We start from the raw sequence: 23,036 nt of genomic DNA, 5'->3' as shown, positions 1-23,036 counted from the left end.
ACAGTTACCCACAAGAGATGGTGCAGCCGCTCCAAATCCAGCAGTCTTGTTTTAATAACAAGAGTCCTACAACAATACATCGATTGGACAGCAGTTCTGATGTAATGCTGTGACTCAGATATACAAGCTGAGTCCTTGGCTGGCTGCACAAATTAGCATATCATGTACTATCAGTAGTGGCTGGTGACTGAAAGCAGTGGTGGTGCACAAATACAAGACAGAATTGCACCTTGCGAGTGGGCCTCACTACCCACTTTTTTCCATTCACCTACTCACCCACCTTTGGTCACCTGCCAATTCACTCATCCACTATGTCATCCACTGCCATTCACACAACTCTTATACACAGACATTCACATTTTCTCAGCGACTCAGTCAAGCCCTGCAAACACTTATTCAAACAAACACACATAGCCTCACCCATCCAGTATCCATCAGTTTCAGTGATAAAAGCTACGCTTTTACTTGAGCTGCACATTACATGTTTAATATGACATATCATGTCATTGGTGTGCAGAAGAAATAAAAGGAGCATAACTAGCCATGATAAATTACTGGAACCATTACTGCCTTTGAGAGATGAAATCATCTACAAAGGCAGTGAAGGGAAGGGAGAGGAGAGCTGAGAGAACAGATTTTGTTCTTATTGTCTGTAAAAAAGATAGAGCTCCAACTTACTTGTGTTCATGCTTGTCTTTGGCATATTTATGACTTGAGGTCTTCAGGTCACACTCCTGTCTCCCAGAGAGCCCTGGATGAAGTTATTTATTGTATTTATTCCATTTCTCTGCCACAGACTCCTTGTAATGCAGGAAAAGGGGATTTATTTTGCGCAATGCCACATTCTCTTAATAAAATGTGACCTATGGTAACATACTTCCAACCGACCCTTAACCATTTCATCATAGAGTGGGGCATGGTCAGTAAGGCCTTCTGATCACATCCTACCATTTGAGTATATAGGAAAGGGTGGAGTAATAATATCTGAGTGGCATGACGTTTTTAGAAACCCGAGCTGAACAGAAAACCGCTTCAGGCTGTTTACTATCAGCACTCCTGGTGGAAGAGGAGATAAGCCAGGGACGTCACTCCGTTCTGAGAAAACATAAGGGCTTTGCGTGGGCAAGCCCTGTCAGCCCTACTGTGCAGCTTTCAGCCACATACTCACGCAGGCGCAGTGGGGCTTTTGAAAGTGCACAACTTTCACTCTGAAAATGTTGTGCAGAAAACCTTTACTTTTTTATGATGTATTTAAATATATGCTTCACTAGAGAGTCCAGAAAAGGCTAGGAGCGCAGCCCCTAAGCCCTTGACCACCAGCCGCCCCTGTGTACTATGCGTACCAGCTTTGGATGAGCAGTACAGATTACTTGTGGTACAAAGCTGATTAAATGTGCAGTGTGAGCTTTGTCTTCCTAGAAGAAGCAGCTTATGAAATACATGAAAGCAAATGCTTAAAACAGGTTTGCTAAAATACGAATAAAATGTGGTACTATGTATAATAGGGCACAAACCGTGAAACTAATCTAAGATGGGGTGTCCAACCTGGGTTCTAAAAGGACCTTACAACACCACCATTTCAATAGATTCACTATACATGACTCAATCTATAGGCCTTATCAATGCCTGTTTTAAGTATGTCCTTATCTCTGAGATAATCCACAGAAAGAAGTGAATTCCTTGTGATGACTTACGACCTGATATGATGAGAGCGTCCTGCCAGTCTCTATCAACACAGTATACACAATTAACATTAGTAGAATCAGCAGAATTACTCGACACAGAATCAACAAGTAGCCTTTACCAGGGCTTGAGGTGAAGGTGGACGTGGATAGTCGGTGTCTACCTACTTTTTTCACAAGGTGGACACCGTCTACCCTGCAAAGAATGTGTGCCCCACAGAAATATGCTACGCTTGTCCTGGTGTACTTTTTGTAGACACTGGGACACATTCAGCAGCGCTTGCACGTTGTCTGCTTTCGTTCCGAGCAGAGATGTGCAGCTAGAGAAGGGGCTTGTTAGATTTCCAGCTGTACGCATAAACAAAGACCAAAGTTACGGGGCCATCAAGCATCCATTTGTTGAAGTATCCTGGCTGAGAGCTATCAGGAGTCTCACAGCTAAAAGCAAATGAGGGGAAACAAAGGCACACAGCTAATGTCTTCACAAATACTTGAGAGGGATGGTTTTGGCTTTGCTCAGCCCCTGTATATAAGACATAAGCATGCACTGTAAGAATGTCAGATGTGTTGGCCTGTCCCAGTATTTAAACAAATAAATATTTAAATACCACTATTTTGTTTTATTTCTTTTATAGCTCTTTAGCGCTTCTCATCCCAATGTAGGGTGTAAGAGCGCTTTACATCACACGTACACATTCTGCATTGACAATAAATCATGTGTGTAAATCAATGTACAAGATGTGTTACATAAGAAATGGAGGGTTACAAAGTGTAGGAGGGATGTGTCCTTCGTAGCTCACATGACTTACAATTTATGAACCGCAAGTAACAAAAGGATCTCGGTGTTAAAAGTAGTAACCAACTTAGCCATTTACATAAATCAAAATTTTTATCTGCTGTTACATAATGTGCTTCACAGGAGACACATTAACTCTCTATACTACTTTGATTCAAAACTGGGACTAGACAAAACACAGATGTATTTACTAACAAATGTATTTACCACCAGTTATCTTACCATTGTGATTAGTCCCTGAGATTTATTTTGCACACAAAGATCTCTGCAGCAGGTACCTCACCCCCATAAGATATTTTAAAATGCACACTTTCCAACCAATAAAGCAGAACAGATTTACTGCCACCTTTCTCCTTTCTTACCAATTTCTTTTTGGCAGTTTTAAAAAATAAATGTAAAAGTTGAGTCCCAGATTTTGTAGTGGGGTTGCTTCACTTTTTTGGCACAACCCCAATGCAAAATCGCATTTGTTAAATATTGTAATGTGCTTGAATATGCTCATGTTAGTCCTGCTAAACATATGTGTGAGTTGTTAAGATCTGATGTCACTTCTTGTGCTGCCAATTCTTGAGAGGTCATGGGTTGGGATACTACTGCCTGTGATTCCAAGTGCGGTCATGTGCCGTTATTTCACTAGCATACTGCCTAACTTAGTTATTCCCCTCACTTCTTTTTTAGATCGAGTGTGCAAGCGCTCTGACTTTTTGTAATCTATCTGTGGGCTTTTAACCACATCCAATGCACGCCCATCATTATCACTCGTTCATGGGCTTGCCTTTCAAAAATACTTTGTTATCATTGGTAAATGCTTTACGTTTGTCCCTCCATGGTGCGGTTTGGTTACCTCCTTGGACATCGACTCTGTAACATGGATAATTGCACAATTGCCGAGACATTTGACTGCAAGCAAACTTCTTTTTCCTTTTGTCTCTCCTTTGTGCTCATGCTTATGGCGGCCATGGTGCTTTGAATCGACTAGCTTATGTCAACTGTTTTACTTTTCATTTTCAATAGCAGTGGCAAGAAAAGTTCAGTTAGGAATTTACAACATTAACAGCTCTTACTCAAGCGAATGTGTTAGCGTGTCAGACCTTAATAAGTAAACTTACAAGGGAATGCGAATAGGTCGATTAACCTTTTGACTCGTAATTAAGAAGTTCTTACCATAGCTCCAGTACATAATCAATAATCAATACACGATAATCAACAATCATTAGTAATCAATAAAATCAATAATCAATAGTCAGTAAATGTCACGCACCATGACCTTTCAGCCATGAATAACCATACCTTTAGTAAAAGTTTAGTAAGCTTTTTTCCCTTATTTTAACAATGCTAAAGTCATGTAGATTAATCTCAAAATCAAATGAAACACATGCAAGAACAATACTGGTTGTCCAAAGCGGCGGACGTAACGCAATCTAGTCAAGGCTTGAATCACAACACATTCTAGAGCTACAGTGCAAATCAATAGCAGAGTCAGTTGCGACAAAGTTATAGCTTACATGAAATTCAGCCAGGTAATCCATCAATCATCAGTCCCTGTAATTGTCAGTCATTTATGAGTGCCCTTAACTAACGTCAGATTAGCATCAGCACGTTGGGCTTCATGCAAAACAATTTAGAAACAGAAATCTAGGAAAACATCTAACTATGGACCTAACAAAACAGCGCAGTTGGTACCTAGAAAGAAAAGGCATAGAATGCATAACAGCCACTTTTCATCATATCTACCTATCCTCAGTATGGGCCAGCAAAGCTGACCCAAGGCTCTCAGTCAGAGATTAGGAGCCCAATGACAGAATGAATCTTGAATCTCTCAAAATCAGGTCTCTCGAGATCTCAAATCGTAATAGGTCTGTGTGATTCTCCCTCTGTTGCGTTGTTACATCAAAGTCACCTAAACTATCCCCTAATTCCCTAGTGGTCAGTTAATCGTATGTTCATACTTTATCCAATAATATTTCTATACCAAATCTATGAATTCTAATATTTCTCTATTCACATGCAGTTGATGGGTTCACTTTACGATGTCCTCATCATCCGGCTCGTCAGTTAACAATATTATTGCATCTTCAGCTCCAGTCAGTGTCTTCATTGTTCTTGTCCTAGGAAAGTACATCTCACACACATTACACATAAGTTGTTACACTAGCAGGAACATCATCTCCTTTCAGTCGGTTCTCACGAAAAGGTTCTGTTAAGCACTTTTAACAAGACAAAGAAAATGTCACAGTTTAATTCACTTGGTCAGCATTTTTATTAAATGCTAAGAAATACAGCTTCTGCATGAGACCTGGCAAGACTAAGCCAAGACACTCGCTAAGTTAAGGCCTATAATTAATAAAGCTAGAGCACACTTCATTACTCTTAATATGACATATTACTACATTAATCAGTACATTTTCAATATTTCATAAGTATAAATCATCAATAGTACATTTCGTAAACACTGGTGGCTATTGGCAGCCATGGCGCTTTGAATCCACTCGCTTACGTCAACTGTTTTACTTTTCATTTTCAATGTCAGTGGCAAGAAAAGTCCAGTTAGGAATTTACAACTTTAACAGCTCTAACTCGAGCAAATGCGAGACCCATTGCATTGCAAATGCTTGTTTTAGGAGTTGGGACCTGACCATAACAGAATTATCATCTTAATAAGTCAATGAGAGTTGATAGTTTGAATTGAGGCGCGTATTATTTCAACATATGAAGAGGGATTAACTGCTTTTATGGAGTTAATTACATTAGGCAGCCAAGGTTTCAAAGTTTACCTGAACAGATTAAACAAAAGCTGGCTATGAAAAATCAAATGAAACGCAGATTTACGAGCACGTTTTAAAACAAAAAATATGTAAGTAAATATTGGTAGTGTAGTATTTTTTGTTCTTTTTTTACTCCACGATCCAGGGAACGTTTTCTGTTTTCACTCGCCGCTGGTTGTTTACAAAATGCGTCTTTCTTCTTTGCTCAGTGTTGTCGTGTCCTGCGCTTATTCATGAGTTTTTCTCGGAACTAAGTGTCTTTTTTTTGTTTTCATAGTAGCACCAATACTTGTGTCCTTCTTTTGTTTCCATGCTCCAGGGTTGCTTACCTCCCATGTCCTTTCTTTGTTTTCATGCTGGATGTTGCAGTATCCGAGGTGCCGGTGCATTGTGTTTTTAGTCGGTGATAGTCTCAGTTACTGTCTGCGAAGGAAATTGACAGACGTCTGCGGGACCCCATGGTACTGGATCAGGATGTGCACCTTAGCTGAGTGCCGGAGCAGATTTCCTTTGCACTTCCTAGTGTGGAACAATGACTATGTTAACCTGGAGAAGGAGCTTGGTGGAAAGGTACAGTATACATTGCTGGTACAGCCATGATAATCTGTCAGACAGAAGCTACACGCTAGTGACAGTTAAGGCCACGTACAAGGGACCTCACCAGTTTGAGTTGTCATCGCTGGGAAATGTCATTAAGCCACCACTGGCACATCATGGCACTGACAGACACCACCGTTAAAGCCACACGTTGAGCCCCCGTCGCCGGAAAAGACAATCGAGGGCCACCAGTGACAGCATATGACCCAGCGCGTACACCACATACAGCCGCCACCGACATTTCACACTGAAAGCGAATCTGCATTAGAACCCCGTTACTGATAGCCACTACGGGCAGCCACCGTTGAGAGTCGAAAGATAACTACTGCTGACTGCCACCAGTCACGGCAGACATTGGGTTAAAGCTTCCTCTGAAAGCTCATTCACAACAGCTCACTATTGAGATCTCAATAATAAAGGTTCGCCATTGATCAAACATGTTAGTGTAATTCTTTACACAAGCGCAACCAAAGGCTTTATGGTTATAGTCTTCCAGTCCCTTAATGACATCTTACGCATGGTATTCCTCAAGATTGTCACTGCCTTCCGGACACATTTGTCGTAGGAGCACCTAAGGTATGTCATCTGTGATAGAGCGGAACGTGGTAACGATTTACCTGCGTTCGGACGCTCTTTAGGTCGATGAATCTTTTGACTAAGTGGGAACTCTCTGTACTCTTAATCGATCAATCACCTTTTATCGATAATCAATAACGAACATAAGCAACACCTTGAACAACATAACATTTAACAATTAATCCAGAATACATTTCGGCGAACCCTGACCTTTCAGCCAGGAATAACCACACCAGTTTATTGCAAAGTTAGTGAATTTATTTCCCTATATTAACAAAGCTAGCACAATATAGATGTGTCTCAACACCAAATGATAGACATATATGAACATTAATAGCTGTCCATAACGTCGAAACAAGTGTAATCTATTAAGCATTTGAATCACAAGGCATTCGATAATGGCAATGCAAAGCACTAATACGATAATCTGTAATGAACTAATTGCGTACATTTAGTCAGCATAACAAGATCTCAAATTGCATCGTGCGACATATGGAATCCTCGCCTAACCTCAAATTAGCATCAGCATGTGGGACTTCATGCAAAAACAATTTGGCAACATCAATTTGGAAAACTCCTAACTAGGGCTCTTACCAAAATCAGCAGTTGGTTACCTAAAAGAAACACAATGCAATTTTACAATTTCCTTTCATAATTACCAATTCCGATCAGCAATCAATGAAGTCTTCGTCTCACAGGTACCGTTTCTCGATCAGCATGGGACGGGACAAAGGGGCAGGGGTGAACGGGGCAATTGCCTCACGGCAGCAAGTTAAGACTACTACTTCATGCAAAGGGGCAAATCAAAGTTAAAGTCTCTAGGGCAAGAATCATTAAAGTCTATTTCTCTCGATTAGAGAAAGCATCAAAGTCTCTCAAAATGGCGTCGCAGCAAAGTGGGCCATAGTAGCTACAAAGTCAAAATGGCGGGATGTCCGAAGAAGAGAGAGCTTTCCTCTCGTGCACCTGGGTTTTATAGACAACAGTTCAAGTCCACTAGGGTCTCCATTGGTGGGTTCATAGGTTAGCTTCAAATTGACCAATCAAAAACGACAGTTCTCAAGCTTTTACTTAAGCATACATTATCCTTGGAGATGGGTACGTAATTTGCAACATTGTCTCTCGATTAGCTTACTCTCAGAGCCTCCATTGTCCGCACCTGCAAGTCGACCTTGAATTAAAGAGAAAATATGCCGGCTGGCACTAACTTTAAGATAAGCATGTGAACAGTTTCTGTGGAAAAATACAGCTTCAAGCACAAATACACGTTTAATAGCACAGTGGAAAAATACAAACATCTAAACCGTGAGACCAGGCAACTAGGCCAAAGCCTCCGCTAAAGTAATGCTAAGCTAAAACATTTCAAACAAGCAAATCGTAGCACACGTTTATGATTATGTCGGATTAGTGCAATTCTAATACACCACGTTATATAAAGCACGCATATAAATGATGGCAAACTACTCTGAGGGCACATTTTGTCCCCGTACAATCTTTATTAGTTCGGTTAATATCACACATGATTATTTCAGCACTACGTTTATGCGTTAATAAATCAAAACCTTCATTTTCTGCTTCATCAATCCCTCCTCTGATGACTATTTGTCATCACACAAATTTAGCCCACAAATTTTATCCCATTAAAATTCTGTCAGCTCCCTTTTTCTTTTAGTTCCCCTAGTTTGCGCTTTATATTCTTCTGCCATTCTTTTCATTATTTTCTCCTCCTTTCTTCTTTTAATTCTTTCCATAATCATTATTATTCCCCTTTTTATTCCCCAAATTCCAAATACACAAATTATCACTATTAATATCCCTTCTATTATTTTCAATAATATTCCATTCCAAATTCCCCCAATCCAATGTCCCACTGAAGCAAGTCCCTTTCCAACCTTCTCCCACACTCCTGGTTCTTTCAGTTCTTTCAAATCTGCGCTTTCTTTTGTTAGATTAGCAAGCATAGTTTTAATCTTCACACTATTATCAGGTATATAGGTGCAGCAGTGACGTGCACCAATCATTTTGCAAACGCCTCCATCCTTTGCTAAAAGAATGTCTAAAGCAAGCCTATTTTGAAGAGTCATAGCTCTTTCCGCTGCAAGTTCAGCATCCATCAGGATTATAGCACCTGAAAACTTTGTCAGCATGTTATCCACTATAGTAGACAACTTCCTTATTTTGATGGAATTCAGCACAACTCCCAATGAAGGAATCATAGCTCCAAATATATCGCCTACCACAGCAGCTGCGGTCTCTCTTTTCTGGATACGATGGGATCCAGGTGTCTTTTCAATCATCGATATGTCATCCAGTTGATAAACCTTTGGAAACACTATACCCAAATAACATCTTCCCCACCATCCCTTTGGAAGACGATAATAGGCATTATGCCCACAAATATAATACACCCCTGGAATGACAGGGTCAAGTCCGTCCATCATGAATGTCCATTTGGCCTTAAAAATAAACGTATGTTTGCATTCACTCGCTCCTACAAAAATATTATCATAGTAAGATTCACCTCGATATATACAAAACTTCCCTACATGCCAAGCATCTAAAGCAATTTTCCCTTGTGTCTTTATAGCAGCAAAATCATAATTATCTACTGAAGTCCTCTTGTATAGCTCCTTTTCTAATTTCGCTTTCATTTGAGCCCTTCTATCATCTGTGCGATCTAAAAGCTTATTTCTACAGCAGAGACGGAGCAAGTAAGGTTCTCCCTATGAGCATGAGCCGTTTCAAAAGGTTGCATTGGCTCGAAAAAGTCCCTCATAATTTTGTAATCCCAATATTTTGCAGTCTCGCTTAGCTGCGCTATTATAGGAACATAAGCAAAGGTAACATCATAATTTGAGAAAAAATACTGTATATTAGATTGACCATAAAACCTAGACATTACTATACTACATGTAATCCCATATGTAAGAGGCATGTGGTGATAAGTCACCCCTTCCTTTACTGATGTCGGTATCTGGGTACACACATAACAATCTTTCGCATCCATAGTCTCAACATACTCTGTTAGTAAGCGATAGAAAACGTTATACGAAAGCTCTTTCTTATCATGCAAGAGCCTCTCATCCATTGCTAGTCTTTTCAATGGTGTTAGTTCAGTGACAGTAACAGGAACAATAGTAGAAGCAGCAATAGTCTTATTCTCACCCTTTCCATGCATTCCAAACACAATTGCCATTATTATTAGTACACATGTTAGTACCAAGCCTATACACACGTATTTACAATATTTCTTTCTATTATTCTGCATAGCGTACCTAGGCATGATCTGTATAGAATCAGAGAGCTAGAAGCACTTATAAATGAAACTACTTAGCAATTCAGTTACAAAGCTGAACGAGCACAATGTTCACACCGTCTTCTTCAAAAGGCCAGTCACTTATCGGTTAGCAGCATTTGTCTCAATTTGGTTTAGCAATGTCTCAGCTGGTTGTTTGTCTCACGTTAGATTGCAGCAAGCAATACTATTTACTACCGTTTCAATCAACAGAGTCTATGAAACTTTTCTTTTCTATTGGTATCTCTTCTTCTTCTTCGTTCTCGATGCTTAGAGATACAAACTCATCAGTCCAATCATCGTTTACTGCATATGCCCATTCAGGACCGGAATACCTCCTGTTTGGTATCCTTTTCCTTTTCAATTTTGCTTCTCTTTTCGATTCTGCTTCGCTGGCACTCTCCTCCTTCGCCAAGTCTTTTTCTTCACTTGACGATTGTTCCACGACAGCCACTTCCTTTCTTTTCTCTTTCACTTTTGGCCTTCCTCCTTCGTTCAAACCTTCTTTACCCTTTTCTTTTATCGGTGAGATACTTAGTCTTCTTTTTGCACCGTGTCCGTTTGATGGACCTGCGATCCTTTCTGTAGAGGTTTGAGCTCTTTCGTTCTGCTCTTCTTTGTCCCCACCTTCAGGGGAATCAGTCACGTTTTCCTTTTCTTTTTCTGTATCGTCTGTTTCTGAAAAAGTCCCCTTCTGCTCAGGCTCTCCTGCTTTCTCACTCTTTTCGAGCCCTTCGTCACCGTTACTTTCTTCAGGCTCAGTATCACTTTCAGCTGCTTCAGGTTCCTTGTCACCTTCAGCTGCTTCAGGCTTTTTGCTACCCTCAGCTGCTTCAGGCTCTTTGTCACCTGCAGCTTCGTCGTCGCTGTCTGAACTTTCTCCTTGGTCTTCCCCAAGCGAGTCAGACTCTTCGTTCTCCAATAATATTTCCTTTTCTCCTGCTGTTGCTTGTTCGCTTTCAGTTCGCTTTTGTTCTGTCTCAGCACTCGGCACTGTTTTATCAGGCACTGGTAGTTTCAGCGCTTCAACTTCCTCATCTGTGGGACACAACACCTTCTTTGTATGACTGGCGTGAATCCAGTTGGGAACCCCCGCGCACTTCACAGCGGTAGTTGTCGTCAGGATCACTTGGAAAGGGCCTTTCCAACGGGGTTCCAGACACGACTTCCTCACGTGCTTCTTTATCACGACCCAGTCACCTGCTTTCAGTGCGTGTCCTGGACCTTGGATCGGTGGCAAGGTGGTCGCTTCCACCTGGTGAGAGAAAGAGCGAACCACGTCAGCCAGACCTTTGCAGTAGTCTAACACCATATCATCTGTAATATTCAAAAGCATGTTTGCGGGAACTGCAGGAAGTCTCATAGCCCTGCCCATGAGAATTTCGTGCGGAGACAATCCAGTTTTTCTATCCGGAGTGTTTCTCATTGACATTAGCACTAAGGGCAATGCGTCAGGCCATTTCAAATTTGTTGATGCACATATTTTTGCCATTCTCGATTTCAGCGTACCATTCATCTGCTCCACCAGTCCTGATGCTTCAGGGCGATAGCTACAGTGCAGCTTTTGCTCAATGTTCAGTGCTTCGCAAAGTAACTTCATCACCTCGTTGTTGAAGTGACTTCCCCTATCTGATTCTAAAGAGATCGGGAATCCGAAACGTGGTATTAACTCCCTCAATAATAGCTTGGCAACTGTAAGGCTGTCGTTTCTACGTGTGGGGTATGCCTCAATCCAATGACTAAAAATGCACACAATCACCAACACATATCTTAAACCCCCATGCACAGGCATCTCAATGAAGTCCATCTGCATACGACTAAAAGGACCGCTTGCCCTACCAATGTGACTCGCGTTCACAACCGTCCCCTTTCCTGGGTTCATCTGTTGGCAAGTGACACATCGATGGCAAACTGCTTCTGCAGCTTGACGAAATCTGGGGTTAAACCAATCAGTTTTGAACAATCTTATCATGGCATCCCTCCCTAGGTGAGCTTGCCCATGATAGAACCACGCAAGCTGTGATAAGAGACTATTTGGCAGAACAAATTTTCCCTCATGTGAAACCCATAGCTCGTCTTGTCTCTTTATACATTGTGATTTAATCCAGGAATCTCTTTCATCCTCCCTGACATTACTTTGTAGTGCTTTTAGTTCTTCTATTGTATCTACGACCTTCAAGGCAAATGCTTCAGCTGGTTCGAGTTCTGGTTCACTTATTGTATTCCAATCATCCCTTAACAATATACAGTTCAAGGCACAAAATCTTGCGACTTGATCTGCATAGGCGTTTCCCAGAGACACATAGTCCTGACCCTTCGTGTGAGCACTGCACTTTACCACTGCAACTTCAGCTGGCACTTGAATGGCATGTAACAACTCCCTTATTCTCTCCCCATTTTTCACTGGGGATCCTGAAGAAGTCAGGAAACCTCTCTGTGACCATAGTTGTCCAAAGTCATGCACAATCCCAAACCCGTATTGGCTATCAGTGTAAATGGTGACTTTCATCAATGCAGACAATTGATATGCTCTAGTAAGGGCTACAAGTTCTGCTACTTGTGCAGAATAGACTCCTTGGAGCCATCCCGCTTCCAAGACCCCTGTCACAGTACATACAGCATATCCTGCTTTCAAAATTCCCACCCCATCTCTTAGACATGAACCATCAACAAAAAGAATTTGGTCATTTTCATCAAGTTTTGTATCCTTGATATCCGGTCGGGGTTTTGTGCAAAATTCAGTCACCTGAAGGCAGTCATGCTCGACGTCTTCAGCGTTCTCAATTTCAGCATTTTCTCCAGGAAGCAAGGTAGCTGGATTCAACGTGGTGCACCTTTTCAGCTGCACATTCGGTGAGCCCAGAATAGTCGTTTCATACCTTGTGAGTCTTGCTCCAGTCATGTGCTGCGTTCGGGAGCGGGTCAAAAGTATCTCAACTGAGTGAGGGACCATGACTGTTACTGGGTGTCCCATCACTATTCCTTCACTCTGAGTGAGGCTGATACCAACTGCTGCTACGGCGCGCAAACACCCTGGGAGTGCTGCTGCAACCGGATCCAAAGTAGCTGAAAAATACGCTACTGGTCTGTTCACGCCACCATGGGCTTGGGTCAAGACAGACAAAGAACATGCATCACGTTCATGACAAAACAATGTGAAAGGCTTCGTGTAATCAGGCATACCTAAAGCTGGAGCCCTACACATGCACTCCTTTAATTCAACAAAAGCATCCATCTCATCCCCTTTCAGTTCGATCTGATCCAAGGCATCCTTCTGGGTCAATTTCAGCAAAGGCTTCGCTAGAGACGAGAAGTTGGGAATCCACTGGCGACAGTATCCCACCATTCCCAAAAACTTCCTCACCTCCTTCCTTGTCTTTGGTGGACTCATTTGAAGTACACTGGTAATTCTTTCCTTCATTATTTTCCGTGACCCTTTTTCTATTTGGTGACCCAAGTATTTCACTTTCTTCTGACAGAACTGCAGTTTGGAAGGAGACACCTTGTGTCCATTCCCTCCCAAATGGTTCAACAGAGCAATGGTATCAGCTGTGCAGCCACTTTCTGTCTTTGATGCAACCAGTAAGTCATCAATGTACTGTACTAGGGTTGACTCGAATGGCAACTCTAACTCTTCCAAATTTTTCTTTAGGACTTGATTGAATATCGACGGTGACTCAGAAAACCCCTGAGGAATTCGACACCAACTGTACACTCTGTCTAGGAATTTGAAACAAAAGAGGAATTGGCTGTCCTCATGAAGAGGCACAGAAAAGAATGCTTGTGACAAATCGATGACTGAGAACCACTCAGCTTCACAAGGGATCTGAAACATTATCACAGCTGGATTCGGTACGACAGGGCAGCACTTGATTATGATGTCATTTATTTTCCTCAAATCCTGCACAAGTCGGACTTTCCCACTTGGCTTTATTAGTCCCATTATCGGTGAATTACATGGGCTGCTTAATACTTCTTTTAGTACTCCCTGCTTTACTAATTCGTCAATAAGTTGGGCAACTTTCATGAGGGTATCTTGTGGCATGTGGTATTGTGGGGTCTGGGGAAAGATCGCATTGGGCTTTACCATCACTTTTACTGGTTCCACTCCTTTCATCAATCCCACCTCTTTCCCTGTCATGTCCCACACTTCCTTTCCGACTGTCTCCCGTAATTCTGCTGGGATATCTTCTTCAGTTATCATCGGTAAAAGACAAATCAGAGGATACTCTTCGTCGACTGTTTCTATCTCATCCCCCTCTACACTGTCCTCGTCTTCCCCATCATTGCTCGTCTCTATTGTTATTCCTTCGTTTGAACACATGATCGAGCAACCCAATTTACACAATAGGTCTCTTCCTAACAGTGCTATCGGGCTTGAGTCACACACCACAAACTGATGTACCCCTTGATAGTTACCAATGTTGACTGGTACCGGATCTGTTATTGGGTTCGTCAGATGCCTGTTTGCTACTCCCACCACTTGAACTGTCCTCCCTGAGAGTGGCAAATTTGGTACTTCACTGCTCTTAACAGTTGAACGTGTGGCTCCCGTGTCAACCAAGAATGAAACACGATGACCCATTACTCTTCCCTCTACGTACGGACCCCTTTGATCGACTTCCAAGGATGCCGCAAGCACACAGTCTCCTTCTTCTCCTGAACTTTCACTCTCCCATACGTTGTTTATTCCACTCTCACTGTGTAATGGGAACTGTTGTACTGTGCCGTTTGTACTCATTACCTGACCCGTTACCTGTGGAGGAACCATCACTTGCTGCTGACTCATTGGTGCCAAAGGTATTTGCATTTGCTGATTAGGTACCATAGGTAACTGCTGTTGCATCGGCTGCATCTGCGTCATCTGCACACGGGGCATCTGCATCTGCTGCGGCTGCATAGGTTGTAATCCCTGCAATTGATTTATGGTCTGAAAATTTGTGTTTGGACCTCTCATTTTCGGTCCTCTCATTGTCTGAAATGCATTGACATCATTATTTTGCTGACCAACACCTACACCTGCACCTGCACCTTCCTGCACCACCATCGGGCACTCGCGTTTCCAATGACCTACGTTTCCGCACACGTGACACGGCATCACCTTTTTCATTGCCTGCACACCCGTCACAACAGTGTTCAAATCCGGACCATTATTCACAAAACCTCCTCTACCTCTGCCTCTGGCCTGTGGCTGGAATGCCATGTTTCCTTGCAACTGCGGCTGCTGTTGCTGAAACGCCATGTTTCCCTGCAACTGCTGTTGGAACCCTTGCATCCCTGGCAACCCTTGCAGTCCTTGCAGACCTTGCAAGCCTGTCTGAGCCGCCTTAAGCTGCATCATCATCACCTTCTCTTTCAGCTTTTTCTGTTTCACCTCAATTTCGTCGCTACAGTATTTCGCATAAGTCAAGACTTCATCGATCGGTTTCGACTGCCAGCAGATCAAATGCGATTTTATCATCTGACTTATCTCTGGTTTCAGCCCTTCCACAAATCTGAACACAAAATGAAGCATATCTTTCGCCTCAATTGCTTCCGTGCCACTGTAATTCTTGAACGCCTTCAACAACCTCTCATAGTAACTATGAATCGATTCTTTAGCCTCTTGGGCAGTTCGATCAATTTTCTGCCAATCCACATTTTTCGCGGCAACCTTTGTCTTCAAATGCTCAATCACCTTATAGTACAGACACATCACCATAGGTGATGGTGCACCCGTCTCCCTGTCTCTCTCTGGTTCACTTGTCGGCCAACCTACAGCTCTTTTGCAATCCTCCCACAAATCTGCCGGAACCACAATCTCGAATAAAGTGTTCAGGTCTTCCCAGAGACATTTGGCAAGCTTCACAAACCTATCAGTCTGTTGATACCATTCGATCGGCTTCTCCCTCAGTTTGGGAAAATCGTTCGTAAAAGACTGAATATCGCTCCTGTGCCATGGTACATGTATTAATTTTCCCCCTGCTGTCTCCCTCATGGGTAACATGGTTACTGTCTCGCTGCTCTGCGGTCTTTTCTCATTGTGCTCTGTGGCACTGTCCCTCCTCTTATCCTTCCTCTTTACCCATCTGCTTTCCCACTTGTCTAAGCACCTCCACACTTGGGCACTCTGCAACAATTCTCTAAGGTGTGCCTTCATGCCTGCTGATCTCATGTGTTCAAAATCTGCGGTCCCAAAATCCAACCTATAGCTCCTGCTCAAGTGTTTCGTCTTGCCTATGTCAATCCCGTTCCTGTCTGCTACTTCCTGCAAACTTTTATGTACCTTGTTTACCTCTTTCGTGATTTTTGGACATAGATACCTCAATTCCTCTTCCGTGTAGGATTCTAACCTGTTCACACCCATATTCCCTTCCACCAATTCTTGTGCTTCCATGTTCAGCCTCATCCTGCTCAAGTAATCGTCTCCTTTCCCACTGTCTGAACTTTGTGTGGAATTTAAACTGTTGAACCACTGTGTCAGCTGTTGCGCATTTACCCCCATCAGTGTAGCATTCACATCGACTGCCATCGATGGTTGCGGCAACTTTTCAGTGTTTGATGTTAATGGTATTATTAGTGGGGGGCTCGACCTCACCAGTGTTGACTGAGCGCATACGGGACTAAACTCCATCAAGGACCCAGACCCATTTGGCTGAGTCGCTATCGGGGTTATCCCTGGAGTGTTTTCTATGCACCTTCTTTCTGTCCCATTCTGCAGCATTGGTCTCTGACTGCTCATGCCTAAGTTAGGCTGACTATACAGAGGTACCACTGGACCTACGGTAATGGGCAGTGATATCGCATCTGGATTTTGTCCATTTCCCATATTCTGAGGCATGTTCATCCCCATATTATGGGCCATCATTGCCGGCATGCCCATCTGACTCCCCGTCATTTGAGCATGAACATTTCCTCCCTGTATCTGCTTTTGAGGCATCATAAACTGAGTTGATTCAGCTTGTGCCATTGTTGGGTTGTAACCATTCTGTACGCCCCTTACGGTCGGATCTAGAATCATTCCTCCACTGTTATCACTGCTGTAGTACCCTGGCATCTGCGGCTGATAATTTTCTGCTGGTTTCAACACTGGCACATCTGGATACATTCTCCTAACCTGCGGTATCTGTGGGGTGAGCAGTAAACTCGGATCCTTAGATCCCGATGGTGCTCCTGTATTCTGCTTTTCACTGTCCTGTACCGATGCCGGAGGGGCAGAACTGGTACTTGGACCTTGTCCATTTTCCGCATAAGGTGGTGGACGGTCATTCAGCAATTGCATTATCAACTCCTCATCCTCTAACTCCTCTTCTCTTCTCAACTTTTCCTCGTTCTCTCTATCCTTGGAACATTTCCTGTCTGTCTTACAGGTAGCTTTCTTACCTGTCTCCTCTTCATCTTTAGTAATTGCGGGGAACAATTTTATTCCCTGCAATACATCTGACCTCCACACCTTCTGCGCATTATCCCACCTAGCATCCGCTAGTGTCTTTTCTACCTTCCTCATCCTTGTTTCAAACTTGTTTTTCTGTTGCTGTCTAGCCATGAGTTCCCAGATTGCTAGAGCCTCAAACTGTGCTGGCCTTGGAGGCACCTTCATGTCATACATCGTGAATCTCAAATTCTCTAGGACCCTTATATTGAATGTCCCATGTATCGGGAATGCTACGCTCCCATGTTTCTCTGTCCACTTGTGCCATTGCTTTAGCCAAAGACACGGAGCTACCCCTTTTTCCTCCATTACAATGTAAGCTGGTGTACCCTCGGGCGGCGTTTCCTCTCCTACGCTCGCTTTAATGTATGACTCTCCCTTCATCGCGCTCCTGAATGCTTTAAGGAATTTCATTTTCTCGTCTTTTAATTCACAAAGTTTATAATCAATCGGTCACTGTTATTCCACAAAATTTGTAATCAATAGGTGACTTTAATTCCCGGAATACTCTTCGCTTGCCTTTCCCCTTCCAACCGAGTCCCACGGACTGCATCCAATCCGTGCGCGACCCTTCTCTCCAACCAACCTATCTCAGCGCGGCTCTTAGTGACGTCACACTCACGCACACTGCGGCTGACAAAGCCTCGCGGCTAGTCCTCCTTCACTCAGTTCCTCCCCGTAACAACTTTTTGCATATATCGCGAGCTACCAAAAAAGTAAAACAGATCTGTCGGTTTACTACAGGAAGGGTAACACAACCGCTTCAGGACCTTAGGGACTTTTCACTAACCTCGGCCACTATTCGATCTCTTTCACCAGCCTCGGTCGCTATTCCGTCTTTCTCAATCCCCACATTCGCAAGCAAATCTGACCCGCAGACCTACTCTCAACTTGTCAATGATCTGTTCTAGTGCACTTTAGAATCTTGTCAAAGCCCGAAGTCGAAGTTTCTTTCACTCCCTAATACACGTACCCGACTTGTTGACCACGCCCGATCAACCTACTAAACCGCCCAGACCACAACATGGATCAACATACTCTGGAGTCTCTTGACCTCGCAGGGCCCGTCTCAACAACAACAACCACGTGGACCTTTTTATGCACAAAGCGCCAGACGCACATGAAGTTCGACGACTTCCCTACTCTCACACTCGGAGCCGCACCTCCGATGTCTCTATGAAGTTCGACGACTTCTCTACTTCTACACTCGGAGTCGCACCTCCGCTATCCTTAAATGAAAATCCTCGCAACCTTTCCACACACACCCTGCGGCAATAAGCTGTGCAAGCGCAAAACCCTAACTTCACTCATACCATCACTAGTACCGCCAACGCTGTTTCCACATCTCCTTTCTCTCCATTCGCAAGCTCCGAGATCCCGGGAAAGTCGCGGTGGACCTAGCCCATCATCATCTTGTCAATTATTTTCATCCAAGAAAATCTAATTCAACTTTCCGAATGAGGCCTCAAATGCGTAACCGTTAATCCACCACCATGTACTCTAATGGTACAGGGTCCCAAAAGACGTAACCGTCCTCTGCTACCATCTACTGATAGAGCGGAACGTGGTAACGATTTACCTGCGTTCGGACGCTCTTTAGGTCGATGAATCTTTTGACTAAGTGGGAACTCTCTGTACTCTTAATCGATCAATCACCTTTTATCGATAATCAATAACGAACATAAGCAACACCTTGAACAACATAACATTTAACAATTAATCCAGAATACATTTCGGCGAACCCTGACCTTTCAGCCAGGAATAACCACACCAGTTTATTGCAAAGTTAGTGAATTTATTTCCCTATATTAACAAAGCTAGCACAATATAGATGTGTCTCAACACCAAATGATAGACATATATGAACATTAATAGCTGTCCATAACGTCGAAACAAGTGTAATCTATTAAGCATTTGAATCACAAGGCATTCGATAATGGCAATGCAAAGCACTAATACGATAATCTGTAATGAACTAATTGCGTACATTTAGTCAGCATAACAAGATCTCAAATTGCATCGTGCGACATATGGAATCCTCGCCTAACCTCAAATTAGCATCAGCATGTGGGACTTCATGCAAAAACAATTTGGCAACATCAATTTGGAAAACTCCTAACTAGGGCTCTTACCAAAATCAGCAGTTGGTTACCTAAAAGAAACACAATGCAATTTTACAATTTCCTTTCATAATTACCAATTCCGATCAGCAATCAATGAAGTCTTCGTCTCACAGGTACCGTTTCTCGATCAGCATGGGACGGGACAAAGGGGCAGGGGTGAACGGGGCAATTGCCTCACAGCAGCAAGTTAAGACTACTACTTCATGCAAAGGGGCAAATCAAAGTTAAAGTCTCTAGGGCAAGAATCATTAAAGTCTATTTCTCTCGATTAGAGAAAGCATCAAAGTCTCTCAAAATGGCGTCGCAGCAAAGTGGGCCATAGTAGCTACAAAGTCAAAATGGCGGGATGTCCGAAGAAGAGAGAGCTTTCCTCTCGTGCACCTGGGTTTTATAGACAACAGTTCAAGTCCAGTAGGGTCTCCATTGGTGGGTTCATAGGTTAGCTTCAAATTGACCAATCAAAAACGACAGTTCTCAAGCTTTTACTTAAGCATACATTATCCTTGGAGATGGGTACGTAATTTGCAACATTGTCTCTCGATTAGCTTACTCTCAGAGCCTCCATTGTCCGCACCTGCAAGTCGACCTTGAATTAAAGAGAAAATATGCCGGCTGGCACTAACTTTAAGATAAGCATGTGAACAGTTTCTGTGGAAAAATACAGCTTCAAGCACAAATACACGTTTAATAGCACAGTGGAAAAATACAAACATCTAAACCGTGAGACCAGGCAACTAGGCCAAAGCCTCCGCTAAAGTAATGCTAAGCTAAAACATTTCAAACAAGCAAATCGTAGCACACGTTTATGATTATGTCGGATTAGTGCAATTCTAATACACCACGTTATATAAAGCACGCATATAAATGATGGCAAACTACTCTGAGGGCACATTTTGTCCCCGTACAATCTTTATTAGTTCGGTTAATATCACACATGATTATTTCAGCACTACGTTTATGCGTTAATAAATCAAAACCTTCATTTTCTGCTTCATCATCTGTCACTTCCTAACAACACCACCACTAGAGTCGTAAAGATATTATCACCCCTTCCGCCACTTCATGAACACCGTGGGGATCGCAGAAATCATTGGAAGGACGTATGAGGTGGTAAACTGTCACCTTATTGCTATGATGTTGCTTTATGTTAATATTTATACATTCACTTACAAAACAGTGGCCAAAGTGACTTTATAGCTAGGTGAAAATGTAAGTTTAAACATAATTACTTTAAAATGAACACTGAAATTCAAATTACAGTTAAGTGAACTAACTATAACTCGCACTTCCGTCGTGCACAGTGCTGTCCTTAATGATGTAATTTGAGATGTCATCAGTGATGTTATCAGTGATGCCCTAGAGCATGTCACGTGTGATGTAATATGTGAGGTCATAAGCACTGCATTGCAACTTAAATTAACTATATCTTGTGAATTTTCATGAAGCCACCCACACTCCCCCCTTTATTATAAAAATAATTGGTTAGCCCATCCTGTGGAACTTTTGTGGTATCTGCTGCAACTCCTTTGTGCTCCTGAGGGAGCAATGGGTTGCGCTGAGAGTCCTGTGGGATTTTGACAACCCTGCAAACTTTTTTTTTTTTTTTTTTTTTTTTTTTTTTTAGATTTACCCCCTTGGACCACTTCCACCAGGGGGTCAGGGTACCCTTAGCCTGCCATCTTATACCTTATGATTTTTTTTTTTCCAGGACACTGGTACTGAGTCCCTTTGTCCAGTAATGGCGGAAGCAACACTTTCTCTTCATATTGCGACAACCCAACCAGTGCGCAAGCTCCATTGGGAGCTAGGCAGCCAATGGGAAATAAGGACTCCTTGCTCAATCAGATTGCTCTATTATTTAAGTCGTATGCCTATGGGACTTCTGCAGTCCTAACTGCCCAGATATCTATACATTTTGAACCCCAATTTCCAAAACATTATTTAACTGATTTACACCAGATCATAAAAATCACACTTTCTGGGTAAAGATCTAGCATTATGCCAATTTGGTGTAATCCGTTCAGGTTTAAATTACTGAAACCTTTGACTGGACCTAACATCATAACGACTTTATTACTCCTGGTGGACACACTGTATGTTATTTATGACCATTATTGAGTTTGTGCAGCGGCCATAATGTATAATAGGTGGAGCCTCGAAACGAACATGATGCCCCTCCCTCAGCGGTGTTTACTTGTATGTTACCCTATGCATATATGATTTATGTGTGTATGTTAGTGCAGTTGAGCTTAATAACATATTGAACAGCATTTATTTTCATGTGAAGGCATATAACATACAGCTCTATCCAGATTCTAGATAGTTTCCTTATGGGGAGCAGTCTGTGCTCTGTGTGCATCACAATTTAGGAAGGTAGCTATAATGCAATGTTGTCTGCTTAATGTTTTTTTATGCTGGAATGCATATGCGTACCATGGTTTAGGTATAGTATGTTTATTCTGGTTTTATCTGCGTGATTCCAAAATGCATTTTTGTGTGGTTCTGAACAGAGCTGTTGAGTGGGCAGTGCCTACTGCCTATGTATAGCGTTGGTGCCGTGTTGTGAGGGTGCGAGGGATCTGCCTAGTTCTTGAGGAAGACCAATTGGAGGTTTCAGTTGAAAAATGCTTTGCACTGAGTGTTGTTATTTAGTACTTCTAGTGCATACAATCGACCCAAGATTCAGCATTTCGGATTGAGTAGAAATTGCTGTTGGACATTAGGTGAAGGCCATTGATAGCATATCATCAGTGAGTTGGGTAAATGTGAGGACAGTCTACATTTCACTGATTAGGTTGCTGTGTGTGGGGTCTCTTTTGATTTGGGTGTATTATGCAGTTTAACTAACTGTTCTCTAAATCAAAGCAGCTTTCTCTGCGTGTGGGGTGTTAAGTTAGGTAGGGTTTCCTGATTAATTTTGTAGGCAAGAAGCCACTTGGGGAGGACAACCAAACAATACGTGGCAATGTAGTAATTTATGAAAATGTACAATCTGTTTTATTATGTGTAAGCTCTGGAAGGTCACACTGGCCGTAGTCCGATGGAATGGAGCTCGTGTATCTGGTTTACATCCAGGTTTTGCAACATACTCTCTTGAATGCTCATGCATTTACCAACAGAGGCAGTGAGGGGGTGGTCTGATTTCTTTCCCACATTTAGAGATTCCCATATGAACATGAGGTGAACTGGTACTTAGCTTTTCTATCTGCTCCCAACTGACATATGAGTGACACAAGAGAAGGCAACATCATATTAATGTGGTTGTTAGCAAGAAACCCTGACAAGTAATCCAGGAGCAGAGGGACCATGCACTTCTTCTGCAACACATACCGGCCGCCTGCACCACAGCCACGCAGAACCACTCTCCCAGTCCCATATCCTGATCTCCTACTGAAGAAATTGGTGGGGGGGGGGCGGAAGTGTCCAAACTGTCAAAAATGCGGAGGAAGCCTAGCTATTCCCGCTCCTCCCTACACTTTTTATCAGCCTAAAGCTTAACAGTGGCAAAATGGGTCCCACTTGAGGTTGTGTGTAGCCCTGATCAGGTTATTAGCCAACTCAACTGCAGTGTTACTCCAGCAGATGACCTATTCAATCTACTCTGCGCTGCCAGGCCAGGTCTTTTTCCAGTCCTTCCACCTCCAATCAGCTGCTATTGGTCCAATTGCTTCACTGGTTTTATCCAGGACACAGTTGGATTTGCAGGAAGCCAGGATGTACACCACTGAACAGCTGCTGTCACACCCATCCCCTCTCAACTCTGCAAGCTAGCAGTTAACATCTTGATGGTC

The 23,036-nt window shown here is 42.7% G+C and overlaps 1 protein-coding gene across 1 annotated transcript in view; it reads left to right on the top strand.

The window, feature by feature from the left end:
* The first annotated feature begins 5,585 nt into the window (after nt 1-5,585).
* The window catches only part of ANKRD13A (ankyrin repeat domain 13A), a 352,335-nt gene continuing 334,884 nt past the window's right edge, over nt 5,586-23,036 (top strand). Inside the window, exon 1 of the mRNA XM_069214719.1 lies at nt 5,586-5,813. Within this exon, the coding sequence (XP_069070820.1) occupies nt 5,604-5,813 (210 nt within the window). The 5' untranslated portion in view covers nt 5,586-5,603. The remainder of the gene's footprint in view (nt 5,814-23,036) is intronic.

This window comes from Pleurodeles waltl, chromosome 11, assembly GCF_031143425.1.
Source record: "Pleurodeles waltl isolate 20211129_DDA chromosome 11, aPleWal1.hap1.20221129, whole genome shotgun sequence".
NCBI lineage: Eukaryota > Metazoa > Chordata > Amphibia > Caudata > Salamandridae > Pleurodeles > Pleurodeles waltl.
This window is presented reverse-complemented; position numbering and strand designations above follow the sequence as displayed.